Genomic DNA, 17,041 nt, shown 5'->3' with positions numbered 1-17,041 from the left:
GTTGCACTTTGATCTGCCACTCCTGCAGCTTGTGTGGTGAGGCATTGCTGCTGAACTTCATTTGACTTCCTAGTGCCATTGCTTTCTATACAGTGTTGGAGAATTATTAGGGAGATGAATAATAACATCAGTAGTGATACTACATTATACTCACTGTAGTATTTTGTAAAGACAGTCTGCCAGGACACATAAAGAACTTTTGTAAAAAGAAATATTTAACTCGTGGCTGAAAAAGAGCCTTAATTAATGCATTATACATGATACAGTTTATTTGGAAACAAGCATTCTCAAGTATTTTAGTACTACTTTCTTGCATTCTTTCCTGTCATATTCCGCTTCACTTTGTCTCATGCATCCTGTCTAATTACAGTAAAAAAAGTTTTGTAGTTAGCAGGATGCTAGCCAGATATTCCCTTGCTGTCTTCACTTCTGATGTTGCAGACAGATACACATGCATTTTCCCAGAGCAGTGTTGTGTAACTTCCTGCAGTAATGGTTTATGTTAATTTTGAAAGGCAAGCAGGACTTTCTGATTTCTTATGTAGATTAAGGCTGGTACTAAACATAAGTAAGGCAAAGAATACAAAAGAAATAAAAATTGTGTTATTTCCTAGAGCTGTTAAGGCTGGCAAATAAAAGTAGAGGGCAAATCTTGGCATAAGTCAGTTAATAATTTTTTCTGTCGTGTATTGATGACAGGTTAGACTAGTTCAGTCAAATAATGGAACAGGTTTAATGGCTCTGTTCATTTCTAAAAATCACCATCAGTAACCGTCAATTCTAAGTGTGAATTCTGTGTATGGAGTGGCATTTTTTGGCCTGCAATCTAGGTATGACATTGAGATTCACAGACTCTGCAAACCTACAGGGAATACAGGAAAAATAAGCTAATAAAATAAGTCCCAGTAAACTGTGAGGAGTGCAAGACTAGTAAAAGACAAAATTAAGTTTCTTTACCTGGCATAGATTTAAATTTGGATTTAAAATGAGAAAAGTTTGTCTTGTTTCATCTTACATTTTTCTGTTTGTACCATGCAGCAGCCCCAAGGTTAGTTTCAGGGATAGCAAAAGTAAAATTATTCTTGTGAATATCAAGTTTTAGAAGTGATGGTTCCTTGTGTCTGGATTGCAGTTAATTTTGAGGACAGGAAAAATGAGAGGCAAATACTGCCAATGGATTGAGCAAAAGTATGCGTGCTGAGAAGGAGAGAACAGCTTTTAGCACACACGAAAGCAGGGATGATGTTTGTCTCTATGTCAGTAGCAGGGGTGGAGTTCGGAGTTCTCTTGGAGTTAGCCTTAGATTTGAGGTCACCTAGTGCTCAAGCATGCCTCTGTTCCTCTTCTTCTCACTCACCCTTCATGTGAGTGAAACTCTGTGCTCTGGGCTCTCAGGAAAACCTGTGGCTGCAGCACAGTGCCAGCACAACACAGAGATTCACAGATTTCATCACCAGATGGGAGTGGTTGCAGAGGGTATTTCCAAGATACAAGGCCATTCTCTGAACAGTAGCTGTCATCCTGCAAGGACTCTGAAATATGTTTGCCTTCTGGGAAACTTAGAAAAAATTACAAGTGTTTATAAATGTACACAGGGCAATGTTCATCTTGACAGTTAATGCTGGAAAGCTGTTCCAGTTTCAGATGTTGCACACGCAGCTTTGCCATCCATTTTAAAACAGTTTCCTGTTCCCACAAAAACTCCTATCCCTTCCCTTCCATCAGCCCAGTTTGCACTTTATACCTGCACCTAACTTGGTAGTACCTAGCAAGGTGAGACAGTGTAACACCACGTCTTCCTCCTGTTCTTCTTCCTTCTTCTTCCCACTATTGACCAGCTCCAGCCCTCTGTGTCACTGCAAGTATTTGCAGATTATGTTATCTGTTGGCACATAACCAGTGCAGTAGTTGCTTATGAGCTCTGTTTATTTGGTCCTGAGCTGTGGCAGTTCTGGTTTCCACTGTGCTGAAAAGGCTCAGAAACAAGAAAAAACACAGAATAACAACAAAATCAGAGGCCTCCTCACAGCTAGTGCAATGTACATTGTTTTGTTAGAGAGAGCTGTTTATATGAACCTAATTTGCACATTTAGAGATGCTGTAAGTACACAAAGTCCTGTTCCCGCTGCCTGCAAGATCACCCTTTTCCAGCAAGGTAATTGAGAAGGAGTTAGGCATTCTTAAAATACCCAGACACACAAGAAAGAGAACCTGAAACCAAACACCAAAATAGGTGTTCTTAAGCAGTGTTTCCAGAAGGTGAACTAAACAGTTTTGTGAAGGCTTTCAGATAAAAATTAAGAGTCTTGAGGAGCAGATGTTGGGGGGAAACCTTATGGCAAATGAAGGAATGAGTCAGAGAACATGAATCACTTTGTGTTGTAGACAAAATTATCATAAGTATTAACTTTCTTGTTCAGGATTACAGACTTTATGCAGCAGATTGTTACCACCTACAGTATTTTCTTTCTGACTCAGTGTGATCAAGGTGTGGTAGTGCTCAAGCTCAGACATAAGTGTTTTTAACTGAGCAGATCCTGTAGAAAATGCTTCTTATCAGTTGAAAGAATAATCTAAAAGGAATCAGTTAACCATTAACTGATAGAACAATAAGTAATATGTCTCTCAATCCCCAACATATATATTTCTCTTTTTTTTGTGTGTCTATATATTTTTGTACTTTCACTATATTTCTTCTAACCTATGACATAATGTCACATTTAAAATCGTACATGTGTATGAGGCAGCTGAATCCTCAAAGGCTCTCCCATTCTTTTCCACCAAAGCTGCCCCTGCTGAATCCAGTGCAGTGTACTGACATTCAAATAAACAGTTCTGGAGAAGACTCCTACACCTGAATGCCTTGGGTGCTATATCTTGTGAAAACCTCTCTACCTGTTATCTGTAGTGTGCCATGCAATGCTGCTGCTGAACTTTTTCAGTATCACTAAGGACCTAATGAAGTTCCTTTTCCTTTAGGTTGTTGGTTGGTTCACCCTGGAGTGGCTATCCTGCCAACAGAACTGGAGATATATACGCATGTCCTGTTGGTGTGTCCAAAAACACATGTAAAAAATTAAATTTGCAAGGTATGTTCAAACTCACAATGTCTTGCTGCACTTGTTCAGTTTTCCCTTGTGTTTGTATGAGGCCAATCTACCTTATTAAAACTTTTCTTAACTAGCTGTCCCCATAATCTCAGATTCTGTGGAGGTGTGTGTGTGTGCTGCGAGGCCTCAGTGCTGATGTCTCTGTCTGAGCAAAAACTGGTGCCTGCCACTGGGCTCTGGCCAGGTGGTGCCAGGTGCTGGAGGCCCTGGAGTCTCGGTGTCACCCACTGGAGCAGCTGGGGTCTGTGCCCTCCAGGCAAGGGTCCCAGAGCTGGCAGGCACAGGGCTCCGTGCTGGCATCCAGGGGAGGGTGCCTTGGGGGATTGCCTGTCCTGTCCTCCCTAAAGCGGGTAGGGCGTGTGTCTGTGTTTGCAAACTGACTATAAAAGTTCAAGTTCGGATACAGTGAAAATATGAGGCAGCAGGGTGTGCTGAGATGCCTCCTTTATGTTTACTTGTGGTGCAGATAATTTCTGCCCTCCGCTGCCCCTTCCAGTTTTTTGTCTAAAGCCTGATCCTGGGTCACAGGAGTCCGGTGTCCTGAGGAATGTAACAGTAGCTACTCAGCCAGCCAAAAATATGCAGAAGGTAGATTATTTCTTCCTCTCTTTTGCCTTCAGCTCTCTTGAGGGCAGATACTCTAAATGGCCATATTTAATTTATCTATGTGAATATTTAAGGGTTAGCATTTTTTTTTTCCCAAATGTTGGCTTTTGTTTCTTTCTTCTCAGAATTGTATGCAGCCATTTGGAAGAGGCGCCTTAGATTCTGAAAAATCAAGCTTTTGAAAAGAATTCTAACTTAGTAGATTGCTTCTACATCTTATTTATTATTCTGTCATTACATAATCTACTTTTATTTCAGCTTTAATAAATGTTCCAAATGTGACTGAAATTAAAGAGGAGATGAACCTTGGCTTGACTCTGATACAGAACTCAAAAACTGGAGGATTTTTGGTATGTATCCAGATCATATGCAGTACACACAGAAATTTCTCAGGAGAATCAAGAAACCAGAATTCTCCACATTTTTTCCTAAATCCAAGCTAAATGTACTTATTATGCAGCATGGATTAGTACATCCCACTGCGATTACCTCAGGTCCAAAATCAATTGCAAAATGTATCATTAATGCAGGAAAATTGTGAAGTCTCTCCTTTGTCACTTACCTAAACATCTTATCCTAATTAATGTCTCAGTAATTTAAGCCAGACAATATAGACAAAAATATTTCCACCATTAATTATTTAAGGCAGTCTTTTATAGTTCTGATTGTGCTTTCACAAGACTTTATATAATCTCTCTATCATTCACACAGGGCACTGTTCTCCTAAGATATTCTGAGTATTTCTAGTCCCTTGGATTTGTGATGTGTTTTATTTGGTTAGTGAGCTTGGAAGAGCATGCATTTTCTCAGTGCATATTCCCCAATCCACTGTCCTTGGAGCCTGCAAAATGGAATTCTTACTCAAAAGGAAGTGAATGCCTGTTAAATATCTTTTTTTATGATCCTAACCATGAGAATGAAAACTGTTGTGTAGGTGTATTTCAGTTTGATGTAGCCATGTGCAGTAAGTAAAACAATAAATTACAGAGAAGAGCTCTAGGTTGTCCTTAAGCTATGTATTTTTTGCTGTATCTTCCTAGTAATCACAAAAGTATTCAAGTACCTATTATATTCATTAACATGTGGCTCAGTTAACTGAAGTACTTAGAAGTATGCCTAATTCCAACCTTCCCAGCAGTTCTCATGGAATTAGTAAAGTTATTAATAACTTCAGAATACAGCAATAGTAATTTTCTTGACTTGTGGCTTGAAAAGGCCTTGATTAAAAAAGTCTTATTCTCTCTCTTGAATAATCTTTCAATTACTGTTAATGTCCTGTGCATACCCACTTTTAATTTGTATAAGTAACTGCAGTGTTTTAAAATATCTTATGCAGGGAAATTTGTATTTTCTAATAATATTTGAACTTCTCTCAGTTAAAAAGTATTTCCTGATCCACATGTTATTGATTGATTCTCCTTTAATTGCATGGATTTAGGGAAAAAAAAAAAAAAACCACAAAAAGCTAGGTTGTGTTCTAAGGCATAAACAATCACACGTTCATCAACAGGAGTTCTTTTTTGACATAAGGAGAACGAGGTACTGGAGATAGGTGCTTATCTGTAACTTAGCTTCTACAAATACCAAAAGCCCTGTGACTTAATTGTACTGAACGGGTATTGAACCCCATGCGTGGACTGCCTGCTCGTATTTGCAAGCTGCTTCCCGTCGGGACTTTGCTCTGTCTGAGGCAGCTGGCCTCTGTGATGGGCTCTTCGGGTTATTTCAGGGTTTCCTCCTCCCAGCTCACTGTTCTCCTTCCTGCTGTGACCCCTCTCAGCCTGCTCAGTCCCTGGGCTCTTTGGCTGGGGAGTGTGACCAGGCTGGCACATCTGTGCTTTTGCTGTTTGATGCCAGGGGATTGCTTCCCACAGGTATTCTAAGTGCTGGGCAGTCATCTCCCACACACTCATTACATTTTTCTGAGGCATGCTTAGTCCTGATGGAGAGGTGCTGAAGAATTTCACTGAAGGTTAACAAGGTTTTTCTGGATTTCCCATCTTAATTTTTATCAGCTTGTTTGCTGGGCAGTGCTGTGCCTTTTGTTGAAAGAAGCAGCTCTCATCTCCCTGCCTGTAAAATCTCCCTTCTCTATTTGACAGCCCACAAACACCTTTCTCCTTTGCTTTGCTAAACAAATATAGAGTTTTTTGGCTGAAATATTCTTTTAAAAATATACCTCTCTCAAACATCAGTGACCAGGTCTATGCTGAATTCCACGTGAGTCTTTCCCAGGCACTATACAGTGTATTTGGTATTTTCCCAACTCAACAGCTTCTCACCACACATCTTTAACCCATGTTTGCTTTGCATGCTGGCTGCAGGTTTGCAGTCACCCTGCAGTCATCTGGTGCCTGATCCATCTGCTTCTCTCCCTTCCATTCAATGACCTTCCAGTTTATGTCTACATTTCTTGATGTTAGTCCTGAAGGGCAAGTCTACATCCGTTTATAACATTCTGCCTTTCAAGTTCATTTGTCCATCTTAAATTTCTGACTTAAGCAATGCCAGACATTAGTTTTTACCTTTCTTCTTCTCAGAAGATCAACAAAGATTTAGAACATTTTTGCTCCAAGATTAACATCACAGTTTTGAACTACCACCAATACAGAAAAAAAAAGTTAGAGAATGGGCAAATAAGACCAATCTAAAAAGAACTTTAATTTTAAAGGCCAGTAACCCTCCTCCAGCTTCATATAGATGATTTATTTTCTGCTTTTCATGTCTCTAAAAATCTGTCTTTTTCAGTAAGAACTAACCATGCTCCATGTAGCAGCTAAAAAAAGCACTTATCTCAAGATCAGATAATGTGGATACACTTCCTTTCTCATCTAGAAAATCCACCATCTGGTCAAATATCTTAGGATAGTTTGATGTTGTCTCTCACTGGGAAACCAGTGGGTGATTTAGTTAATTTTTTATTTACTTTTGAATTTAATGACCTTTTTCTGCCTCCAGTATTCTTGAGGAAAGACTAAAAGTCCCTCTTTTTTTCTAAACTGAGGTGGGTGCAACCAGAGTGTATTTATAAGGAAACTGTAATTTCTCACAGAACGCTTGAAGAGAGGTTATGTGGAGGTTATATTTATTTCCTCGAGTTTCTAATGTTTTCTTTTACGAAGGAAAGACACCCACAAACTTGCCACCTCAACCCACACACACAAGCCCCCCTATATTCTCACGGCAAAATACTGTCTTAATATGTGGTTGATATAAGTATGTATAAAGAGGTATAAAGAAGTACAGCTGGTTGATCCAGCCGAAAATACTTATTTTACAGAGGTAGTTTTCAGCAGCGAAGCAGGGTCATTTTTCCCCAAACACATGGGGGGTGATGCATGGCCAGGGCAGATCTGTGCAGTTCACCCTGTAAATGCGAGGAGCATTCCCGTCGGGACGAGGCTTTCGGAGGGGTCTGAGCTGTCGGAACCTCTACTGCGGCCACTGAGCCCCCCGCTCTGGCCACTGCCGCCTCTCCTCTCACTGCCCCCTCTCCTCTCTCTGACCCCTGCCCCTCTCACTGTCCCCTGTCCTCTCTCTGTCCCCTCTCCTCTCTCTGTCCCCTCTCCTCTCTCTGTCCCCTCTCTCTGTCCCCTCTCACTGTCCCTTCTCCTCTCTCTGTCCCCTCTCTCTGTCCCCCTCTCCTCTCTCTGCTCCCTGCCCCTCTCTCTGTCCCCTCTCCTCTCTCTGTCCCCTCTCTCTGTCCCCTCTCTCTGTCCCCTCTCCTCTCTCTGTCCCCTCTCTCTGTCCCCTCTCACTGTCCCCTCTCCTCTCTCTGTCCCCTCTCTCTGTCCCCTCTCTCTGTCCCCTCTCCTCTCTCTGTCCCCTCTCTCTGTCCCCTCTCTCTGTCCCCTCTCCTCTCTCTGTCCCCTCTCTCTGTCCCCTCTCTCTCTCCCCTCTCCTCTCTCCCCTCTCCTCTCTCTGTCCCCTCTCTCTGTCCCCCTCTCCTCTCTCTGCTCCCTGCCCCTCTCTCTGTCCCCTCTCCTCTCTCTGTCTCCTCTCACTGTCCCCTCTCCTCTCTCTGTCCCCTCTCTCTGTCCCCTCTCTCTGTCCCCTCTCCTCTCCCTGCCCCTCTCTCTGTCCCCTCCCCTCTCTCTGTCCCCTCTCTCTGTCCCCTCTCACTGTCCCCTCTCCTCTCTCTGTCCCCTCTCACTGTCCCCTCTCCTCTCTCTGTCTCCTCTCTCTGTCCCCTCTCCTCTCTCTGTCCCCGCTCCTGTCGCTGTCGCCTTGCCCGGTGCGCGGGGCGCTGCCGCCCCCTGCGGGCCGCTGTTGTCGCTGCAGCGCGGGGCCGGCGCGCACGGAGCTCCGGGGGCCGCGGGGTGGGGGGAGCAGCACCGGCAGGAATTCCTCCAAAGGGATTCGGCCCGGCACCCCGAGCGCTTTCCTGGTCCTGTATGCCTGTCGTTCTGCTTGCCGTGGTTTCGTGTACAGATATGGAGGGACAAGTATTTGATGGTTTTAGAGTTTGTTTTTTATAGTTTATTTTCGTTGTCATTTTTTAAGACCTGTGGTCCCTTGTGGGCGCAGCAGTGTGGAAGACAATACTATGCAACAGGAGTCTGTTCTGAAGTCAGTCCAAGTTTCGAGATCCTAAGAAGCTTTTCTCCTGCTGTTCAAAGTAAGGCAACGTGTGCAAAATGGATTCAATTAAAAAACAAAACAAAACAAACATATCAAACAAAATCAACAGATACTGCGTTGGGGACTCAATTTTGATTTCTTAAAAAAATGTGTGTGCCAAAAGCAAAGTCCCGGGATTTATATGTAATGACTGACAAATTGTCATCTGATGCTGATGTAAATATGCTCTTAATCCTCTGTATTCAGAGGCATTGCATTTAAGTGCAGGCTTAAAACCTGCATACATGCTCCTATTGAGTCCTCATTCTGGCAAAGCCTTCTGATCTGAAGTGTTACCTGTGGGAGACCTAAATATGTACCTCTGAATTTAGCTAAAGAGTATATTAAGACTGCAAGTGATTTAATGTCCACTTCTTATTTTTATTTTAGAGTGTTCCTCGGTTATAGATGTTGTGGTGGTTTGTGATGAGTCAAACAGCATTTATCCCTGGGATGCAGTGCGGGCATTTTTGAAAAAGTTTGTACAAGGCTTAGACATAGGCCTTAACAAAACCCAGGTAAGTCAAAGACATATTTGAGACAGACCAAAAAAACCCAAACAAAACAAAACCTAAACCAACCAATTTTAAAGGAAACCAAATGTGATTTTGTGTAACTACAGTACCTCCCTCAAAGCCACAGGTTATACAGTTATCCTATTCAGATAAAATTCAGGGAATTTTATCTCATGGTTATCCTATTTCAAAAGGGATTAGTAATTTGATCCAAAATATAAATTAACTGAAATAGAAGTCTATATTGTATCTAGGCGAGTCAGATCTCTTTCGTGCATTAGATGTAAAAGTAGTTGAAAATAGCCTTTGGGGATGTGATAAAACAGGTTTTTAATGGGCTTTTCATACCACTCTTACTTTCCAACTGCTGCTTCTTTAAAACAGAAGCTTTTCCTGCTGGTTTACTCACTGATCTTTGAGGGTTTTTTCCTTTTGATTTGATGATAGTAAGGAAAATTTCATTGTCTTTTTTTTTGTTTTAAACATCTTCTGTCTTTACAGTTGTCCATTTTCCCTAAACAGTTCTGAGAACAAAGACTGGGGCACTGGATATCTCTCTCCCAAAGGCTGCCTTCTTCCTTGGGCTACTTTGGAAGTGAGGTGCTTAAAAGCTAGGCTTCCTGCTCAGTTCTTTCTGAACCTCACCTCTAGCATCTTTTCTGTTTTCCTTTTGTTTTAAATGCACATTTTATCATATGTCTTTAGCTTCACCTAGACTAAAGACAAGTAAGGTTTGCAGTGCTGTAAAGTAACTAACCTTCAGGACTTCCTCAGGAGAGACCAGACTGAGGTGCTGTCAGCTTGTAGAGCTATCGCTATTTTCTTATTTTTCCCAGAGCTTCTTGTATTATTGCTATCCATCAGCCCTACCAGAAGTAACCAAGCAAATATTTAATGTCTACTATTTTAGATTGTTTGCAGTAACATATTGTAGTCCATAACAAATGATACAAATTACATAAAGTGCAAGAGCATTTTAGTTTTCTTCGCTTTTCAAATGTGTTAATATTAATTGATTTTATATGTATTGAAAGAGAACTGTGCATCTGTAGACCTCTTACACCAACCTGACACATAAGTAAGCATCATGATTCTATGTAACTAATTGCAAATCATCATAATCTAACACCTTTTTTTATTGCATAGGTGGGTTTAATTCAGTATGCCAATGATCCCCGTGTTGTCTTCAACTTGAATACGTATCAAACAAAGGATGAGGTTGTTAAAGCCATGGAGAAAACGTCTCAGAAGGGAGGAGATCTCACTAATACTTTCAAAGCCATTGACAATGCAAGGTGAGATGCATTGGTGATTTACTGGGAAACTGTTGTAACTTACCTTACATGGCAAGAGAACGCCTTGAATTTCATTCCCACTGGAAGACCATGTGCCTAGAGTAGGTTCCCAGCACTAGGCAGAATTCATCAGTCCATTTACAGTGTCCCATGCAGATTGGTACAGGAATATGTAAACTAGAATTGCTGAAAAGCATATTGTTAACCACTGGGTTGAACTCTTACTCTAAAGGAATTGTGGTACCCAACAGAATTGCTTGTTATTATGCTACAGATCATTAAACATGACAGTGCATGAAACAGAGTGGACAAGGTTTTAGTAAAGTTTATCCAGGCATTCAGTGGGCCCAGTAATATTTGTGTTTGCATCTCAGGCTTTGGTTGATTGCAGAGAAAATAAAACCTCTTGTCTGTTGTCAGTTTGCCACTGCAGCACCATAAGTGTGAAAAAACAGGGAAAATTTAAACCAATGCTTTATGACTCTGAACATGTATACAAACCAGGTCCATTTCTCAACAAGAAGATGATCGAGTACAGATCTCTAGGCCAAAATACATGCTGAACTTAATGAACTTGAGAATTTGGTTTAGGAACAGATTCAGCTTTCAGTGGAGTCAATATTTGCATTAGTATTAAGAAGCCTATTATTAATTCTGTTCCATTTTTGTCTGAGCTTGACGATGCCAATTCCTGGTGTCATAAAATTTCAATAGTTCTGATAAAATCCCCTTTTTGTTTAGAAATACTTGTACAAAAAAGTATTGTTTTCCCTGGAATTTACATTTTTATCAGAAAGACCATCCAGTCTTTCCAGTCCTACATATTTTTCTGCTTCTTTGGTTACATTTCTTATACACTACAGAAACAACTTGTTCTAATTCAGTGGTGGACACATTCATTATATGTACTGTTCTCCATCCATTATGGATTGATGTGTGATAAACCCAATGTTTTATAACAGACAGTATGCCTTCTCAGCTGAAGCTGGAGGACGCCCAGCAGCCACAAAAGTCATGGTTGTTGTGACAGATGGTGAATCACATGATGGCTCCAACTTGAAAACAGTGATAGGTAAATGCAATGAAGACAATATAACCAGATTTGGCATTGCTGTAAGTATTACTAGAATTATACATCACTGCATGTTTGAAGATTGTTTTGTTGTGTATGTATGAAGTGCATGTTCTATACTATAGTGGTGTGTAACGCACACACTGTTTACACTGCTGAGACTGAAGCAAAGTCAAACTAATCCTCTGGACTGCTGGAAATACTGGTCTTTTCCCTAGCTGAAAAAGCAAGACTAGAATTGCCTGAGTAATTTCAGTGATTTTCTCCCTTGCCAGGCCTTATGTATTTTTCCTGTATGAATGGTACCTTGCATTGGAATGAACTCGAATAAGCAATTCAGTAATATGAATAGAGGCAACTTTTTTTTAATATGTAGAATATTTGCTAAAATAATACAGACGGAAACAGAGGAGCACCATGATCTCTGTCTTCTTCTTTTGTTGTTTGTTTGTTTCTTTACACAAGGTTTTGGGATACTTAATAAGGAATGAACTCGATACTAAAAACTTAATTAAAGAAATCAAGGGAATTGCTAGTCACCCAACAGAAAAGTATTTCTTCAATGTGTCATCTGAGGCTGCGCTACTGGAAGAAGCAGGAACGCTTGGAGAGCGTATTTTTAGTATAGAAGGTAATGCTCAATGTCTCTGAAAAATTAGATCAGATTCTCCCAGCTGATGAGCTTAGGATTTGATCTAGCTTCACTTTAGTGCAGTATTGTGAAAAGGAGGGGTAGCTGGAGCTGCAGGCAGCTCCCTGCTCACCAGGAGGACTCTGGTTTTCACAGCTGTTCCCCCAGCTACTCCACCCCTAATTAGCCTGAGCTTTAGGTTAATTTATGCAGTTTGGGGAAAACATTACACAGCCTATGACAATTTCTATCAGGCTTCAGGCATGGGGGCTTTTCCATATGCAACCAAATGTATTTGTTACCACGAGAAGAGTAAAGAAGAATAAAGGTATCTTTATGCTTATGAGCTTCACCTCTGTGAATCCCAAGCCACTTTAAATTTAAAAGGAAAAAAAAAACAAACCAAAACAAAAAACCCAGAAGATTTTAGGTTACTGATTACAGAACTGAAAATGCAGTTTGTGTGGTACCTACCAGGCCCCCTCCCTAGCACCACCCATATTTCTGTGTATTGCGAAGAGGAAGGTGGTGTTGTGGGGGTGACACACAGATAATTTAGCTGTCCCAAAAGCCGGCTTTTAAATTTAAGTTAATTTCAGACCTTGCCTGGGAGATGTCTAGCCTGCTCTCAGCTCCCTAAGGAGCTTATGTCTGCCACTTTCCTGCGCTCAGGAAGAAATCTTCCCTTCTCTTTCACCTTCATTTATTCTTTGCCAGGCCCTGCTGCTACTCAAAGCAAGGGAACAGGTCTTTTTACTTAAAACTCCCGCTGAATTCCTATCCATCTAGCTTAGGAAATGTATGTCACAGTATTCTTCAAGACAATTACAACAGTTTCTAGAAGTCCTATAAGAAAATAAAATTCATGATTCTATATGAAAGTTGTGAATATACAGTCATTAAAGTGTTAATTTCAGGATATTAATGCTTCCTAGGAAACATAAAAAGAGACCAGCCACAGTGGCAAGACTGTGCAAACTGTTTCAAACTATCTTGACCATCATCTTTTGCCCTTTTCGGAAGAGACTTACAGCATGGCTCTTGGCTCCGTCTTATCAATTTGCTATTAAATCCTCCAAAATTTCTATGGTTTACCAGCTCTGATTTTCATTGTTTGTAAATGCTTCGGCCACCTTGGTGGATAAACATGGCCCCTGCAGCTAAACTCAGAGGCAGCAAGGCCTCTGTGTGGTTATATAGAGATAACCATTTATGCATATCTGTTTTACCAGGTACTGATCAAGGTGATACTTTCCAAATGGAAATGTCACAGGTGGGCTTCAGTGCATATTACTCACCAAAAAAGGTATGTGAGTTTAATTATTTAATGATACAAATAGATGTACATATGTACAGGAGTGTAAGAAAAGAGAAATAAAAACACAATGTACAGTTTTAAGAACTTTTTACAAGTAGGAGAATATCAACTTATCCTTCTTTTTTTTTTACTTGAATGTATATATTAATAAGTATAGTCGTATTATAGTTTGTTTAATGTACTGATTTTGAGATGTGTTAATACAATAATTTCAGTGATTTCTGCGTTCAAGTAACAGAAAAAATGTAATTCCTCCCTGTTTGTGACTAGCTATATTGTAAAGCTGGTAGGCAGTCACCAAAATATAAATAAATCAAGTCTGAAAATAATTTATCTATAAGTTATAAAATGAATAATATGTTTAAAGCATATTTCACTTAAAAATTAGAACCAAAAAAATCAGATCTGTTTTAATGTTAATCGATTTTAAGCTTATCTTTATCAAGTAAATCCTCCTTGTAAAATCCAAATGTGGCTCAATAAGCTTTCAACTGAAAATACAAGAAGACTGTTTCTTTCTCATAGCCCTTAAAGATGAATGAAATAATTTTTTATAAGTCCTCTGTATTTGTACAAACTGAAGTTTTAAATTATGAAGCAGTTGATGCTAAGAAATGGCAAAAAATGAGAAACGTATGGGCATTTTTTCAGGAAAATTACACATTCAATTTTATTATAGTTTTCTGTAGCAAAGTGAAGAATTTTAATAACTAGAATAAACTAAACTATGTTTGTTTTCTGTGTACAAGTGTAAGATTAAGTGTTTCTTTATGAAGTATTCTGTATAATAAGCCATGCTAATTTGGATTTTAGATTTAGCTGTTCTCTCAAGAACATCTCCTTACATAAAGAATTAAGCTGTGTCCATTCGCATCAGTTTTTGTGTGCTACTATTGGCACTTTTGTTGTAGAGAAAAGGGGCTTTAGCTTTTTTGTACTGCTGCATTTGTGTGATCCTCAGTCTTCTGAGGATCATGGATGCATAAAAGCATGGACTTAGCGAGCCCAGCCCCAGCGTGGACAGACTTAGGAAATTAACACAGTGTTTAAATAAACCCATTTATCATGAGCATAGAAACTAAAGTAGTCACTTATCCTCTTGCAGTAGAAGGGTGATAATCCCTCTTATTAGGGCAGTAAAGTCCTGCACGTTATGAGCAGCTCAGTCAGCTGCCTGCAGGCTTTAGTCTGCATCACTTGCTTAAACACAGTGATGTAGGAAATTATGCATGGGACCTACAGCTTTGCTCACACTTTTTCTAAATCAGATAGTTCTAAAATACTGACTTTTATTTTTTGAAGGATGTTCTGCTGCTGGGTGCAGTTGGGGCCTATGACTGGAGTGGAACAGTAGTTCAGGAGTCTTCAGACAGAGCCACGATCTTTCCAAGCCATGTGTTTGAGAAGATTCTACAGGACAGAAATCATAGTTCATACCTAGGTAAGGGGCTGAAATACAAATCTGGAAATGTATGAAAAGTTGATGAAGATATTTGAAAAGTTGGAAAGTTCTCTAGCCAGATTTGTGTTAAGAAATTATTTGAGAATGTAAAGAGAATTTTTAGTAAAAAAAGATTATTTTTACTGTTCATTGAATAAAAACTTGACTTTTTAAAAATTCTACTATTATCAAAGTGGTAAGCTGAAAAAAAAATCAGTCTTTGTCACAGCTGTGGTTTAACCCTAGCTGGCAGCTAAGCAGCCACTCAGTCACTCCTCTTAAGAGGAGTGAGAATGGGGGAGAATTGGAAGATTCAAAGTGAGTGAACTCCTGGGTTGAGATAGAGACAAAGTGAATGTCATGCATGCAAGCAAAGCAAAACAAGGGATTTATTCACCACTTTCCATGGGCAGACAGGTGTTCAGCCATCCCCAGGACAGCAGGGCTCCAACACTCACAACTGTGACTTGGGAAGACAAAAGCCATCACTCTGAACATCCCCTCATTCCTCCTTCTCCCTCCAGCTTTACATGCTGAGCATGCCACCACATGGAATGGGATACCCTGTAGTCATTTGTGGCAGCTGCCCTGGCTCTGTCCCCTCCCAACTCCTTGTGACCCCTCCCAGCCTCCTCACTGGTGGGGTAAGGAGAGGAAAGGGCCTCGACACCGTGTGAGCACTGCTCAGCAGTAATTAAAACATCCCTGTGTTATCAACTCTGTTTCCAGCATAAATCCAAAACACAGCTCCACACCAGCTGCTGTGAAGAAAATTAACTGTATTCCAGCCAAAACCAGCACAGTCGCAGAGACATAATAAATCACAGGATTTGAAAAGGCTGGTTAGTGAATCATACTGATCATTATGAATTGCTTCTGTTACAATATTTGAGTGTTCTTCCCCAGTTTGATGTGGATGAGAAACTGATTGACTTTCTATTGTTTCATATGTGCTTACTGTTCCCTTTAGCCTTTTCCAGTTCAGTTTATGGATTCTGAATATTGTTACCAATTAATAGAGATTTTACTTATAATCTCCAAATGTATTTTTGACAAGTTTTTATGACCCAATAAAGCCAGTATTCTCAGTTCATTGAAATGTTCTCTGTAAATCTTCAACATGCCTGCTCTGCTGTTTCATCCTTGCATAATACTACTACATTAAGCATCTATGACTTTCTCATTCTTGAAGGTATTTAATAATATACTCTCTTTGCAACTAACATACTCTTTTTTTTTTCCTATGGCTCAGTATTACTTGCATCCAACAAAATGAATAAATCTAAACCCAACCAAATGAGCAGTAGCTCTTTTGAATGTATGACCTCTTCAGGCTTTCTCTTCATTTTCTTAATAATTTTAAAAAGCTCAGGTAACTGCAAGGCAGTTTTCATGTATTTATTTTAATCTTTCTGAACTAAATAATGTTGTTGACTTTTCTGTCCCTTTGCTTCCCTTCCACTTTCTGTCTTCCAGTAGGAGCTCTCCATGCTAGCTCTCTCTCACCAGCTTGGGGGAGTGTAAGTTAAAGAGCTGCTAGAACATCACAGCCTGATCAATTGGCCCCTGTTCTGCACTGCAGCCACTCACTTCAAATTATTGTATTCTTTATTAATTAGAAAGGTGTGTACTTGCAGAATAAAATCTTGTTTTGTTGCTCATTGAACTCCCAGTCACAAAAGTTGTTCTCACCCTGTGTCTGAACAAAAAATCTGAATTAGATTGGTGTGATGTAAAGATTGAGACATAATCCTTTTAGACTGTGCTCCTCATATTGTTCTGCAGCATGCAAAAGATCTGCATATTCTGTTCCCTCACTGGCATTTTTTTATTAAGTTTAACTACCGACTTTATAAAGAATGACTTCATTTTCTTTGCTTAAAATAAATTTGCTGGAACTAAACCACAGAAATCTAAAGTATGTACTAATGCTAGATTTGTACTGTGAATACATGTTTACATTTTTGCAGGTATAAAATGATGTTTCCTGAAAGCAAATAAATGCTAGAATAATGGCAATGAGGATTAAAATGTTCAAAGTTCAATCAGCCCTTCAGCTAACAAGCTGTTAATGTTGCCTCTTCTATTCACACAAACCACTGGTCTGTGTTTTGGTGAGCTGTGGGAAAATGCACTGCAAACTTTGCAGAAGCTAGGTGTTCCTCCCAAGACTGGTTCAAACGTTCATCTCATATTTCTCTTCATTTCTTCTTTTCAAGGATACTTTTTGCACTTTTTTTCCTGTCTCCTTCACAAGCATGACATTTTTGTGGTCTACATTTTACTGCATAGGCTAAGCTATTGTGTTATTCTGTAAACCTGCTTCAACTTGATCTGTGTGTCATTGTTTTCTCCAGGAGAATATTGCAAATTTTATGCATGTGTGGCAGCATAACTTCCCATCTGGAATTGTTGCTCTGCAATTAACATACC

The 17,041-nt window shown here is 39.9% G+C and overlaps 2 protein-coding genes across 4 annotated transcripts in view; one reads left to right on the top strand and one right to left on the bottom strand.

The window, feature by feature from the left end:
- LOC148219890 (molybdopterin synthase sulfur carrier subunit-like) overlaps positions 1-17,041 on the bottom strand; it is an 85,445-nt gene that overhangs the window by 25,770 nt on the left and 42,634 nt on the right. The gene's annotated exons all lie outside the window — the stretch shown is intronic.
- The window catches only part of ITGA2 (integrin subunit alpha 2), a 67,308-nt gene that overhangs the window by 23,193 nt on the left and 27,074 nt on the right, over positions 1-17,041 (top strand). For both annotated transcript variants that reach the window (XM_014889709.2, XM_088156329.1), the window contains 9 exons: positions 2,980-3,089; positions 3,975-4,066; positions 8,220-8,334; positions 8,727-8,854; positions 9,998-10,146; positions 11,109-11,259; positions 11,684-11,849; positions 13,082-13,155; positions 14,470-14,608. In XM_014889709.2, coding sequence (XP_014745195.2) covers positions 2,980-3,089; positions 3,975-4,066; positions 8,220-8,334; positions 8,727-8,854; positions 9,998-10,146; positions 11,109-11,259; positions 11,684-11,849; positions 13,082-13,155; positions 14,470-14,608 — 1,124 coding nt within the window. The remainder of the gene's footprint in view (positions 1-2,979; positions 3,090-3,974; positions 4,067-8,219; positions 8,335-8,726; positions 8,855-9,997; positions 10,147-11,108; positions 11,260-11,683; positions 11,850-13,081; positions 13,156-14,469; positions 14,609-17,041) is intronic.

The sequence above is a fragment of the Sturnus vulgaris genome, chromosome Z, assembly GCF_052056855.1.
Source record: "Sturnus vulgaris isolate bStuVul1 chromosome Z, bStuVul1.hap1, whole genome shotgun sequence".
NCBI classification, from domain to species: Eukaryota; Metazoa; Chordata; class Aves; order Passeriformes; family Sturnidae; genus Sturnus; species Sturnus vulgaris.
Note: the sequence above shows the minus strand (reverse complement) of the source record. Positions and strands in the feature narration are given on the sequence as shown.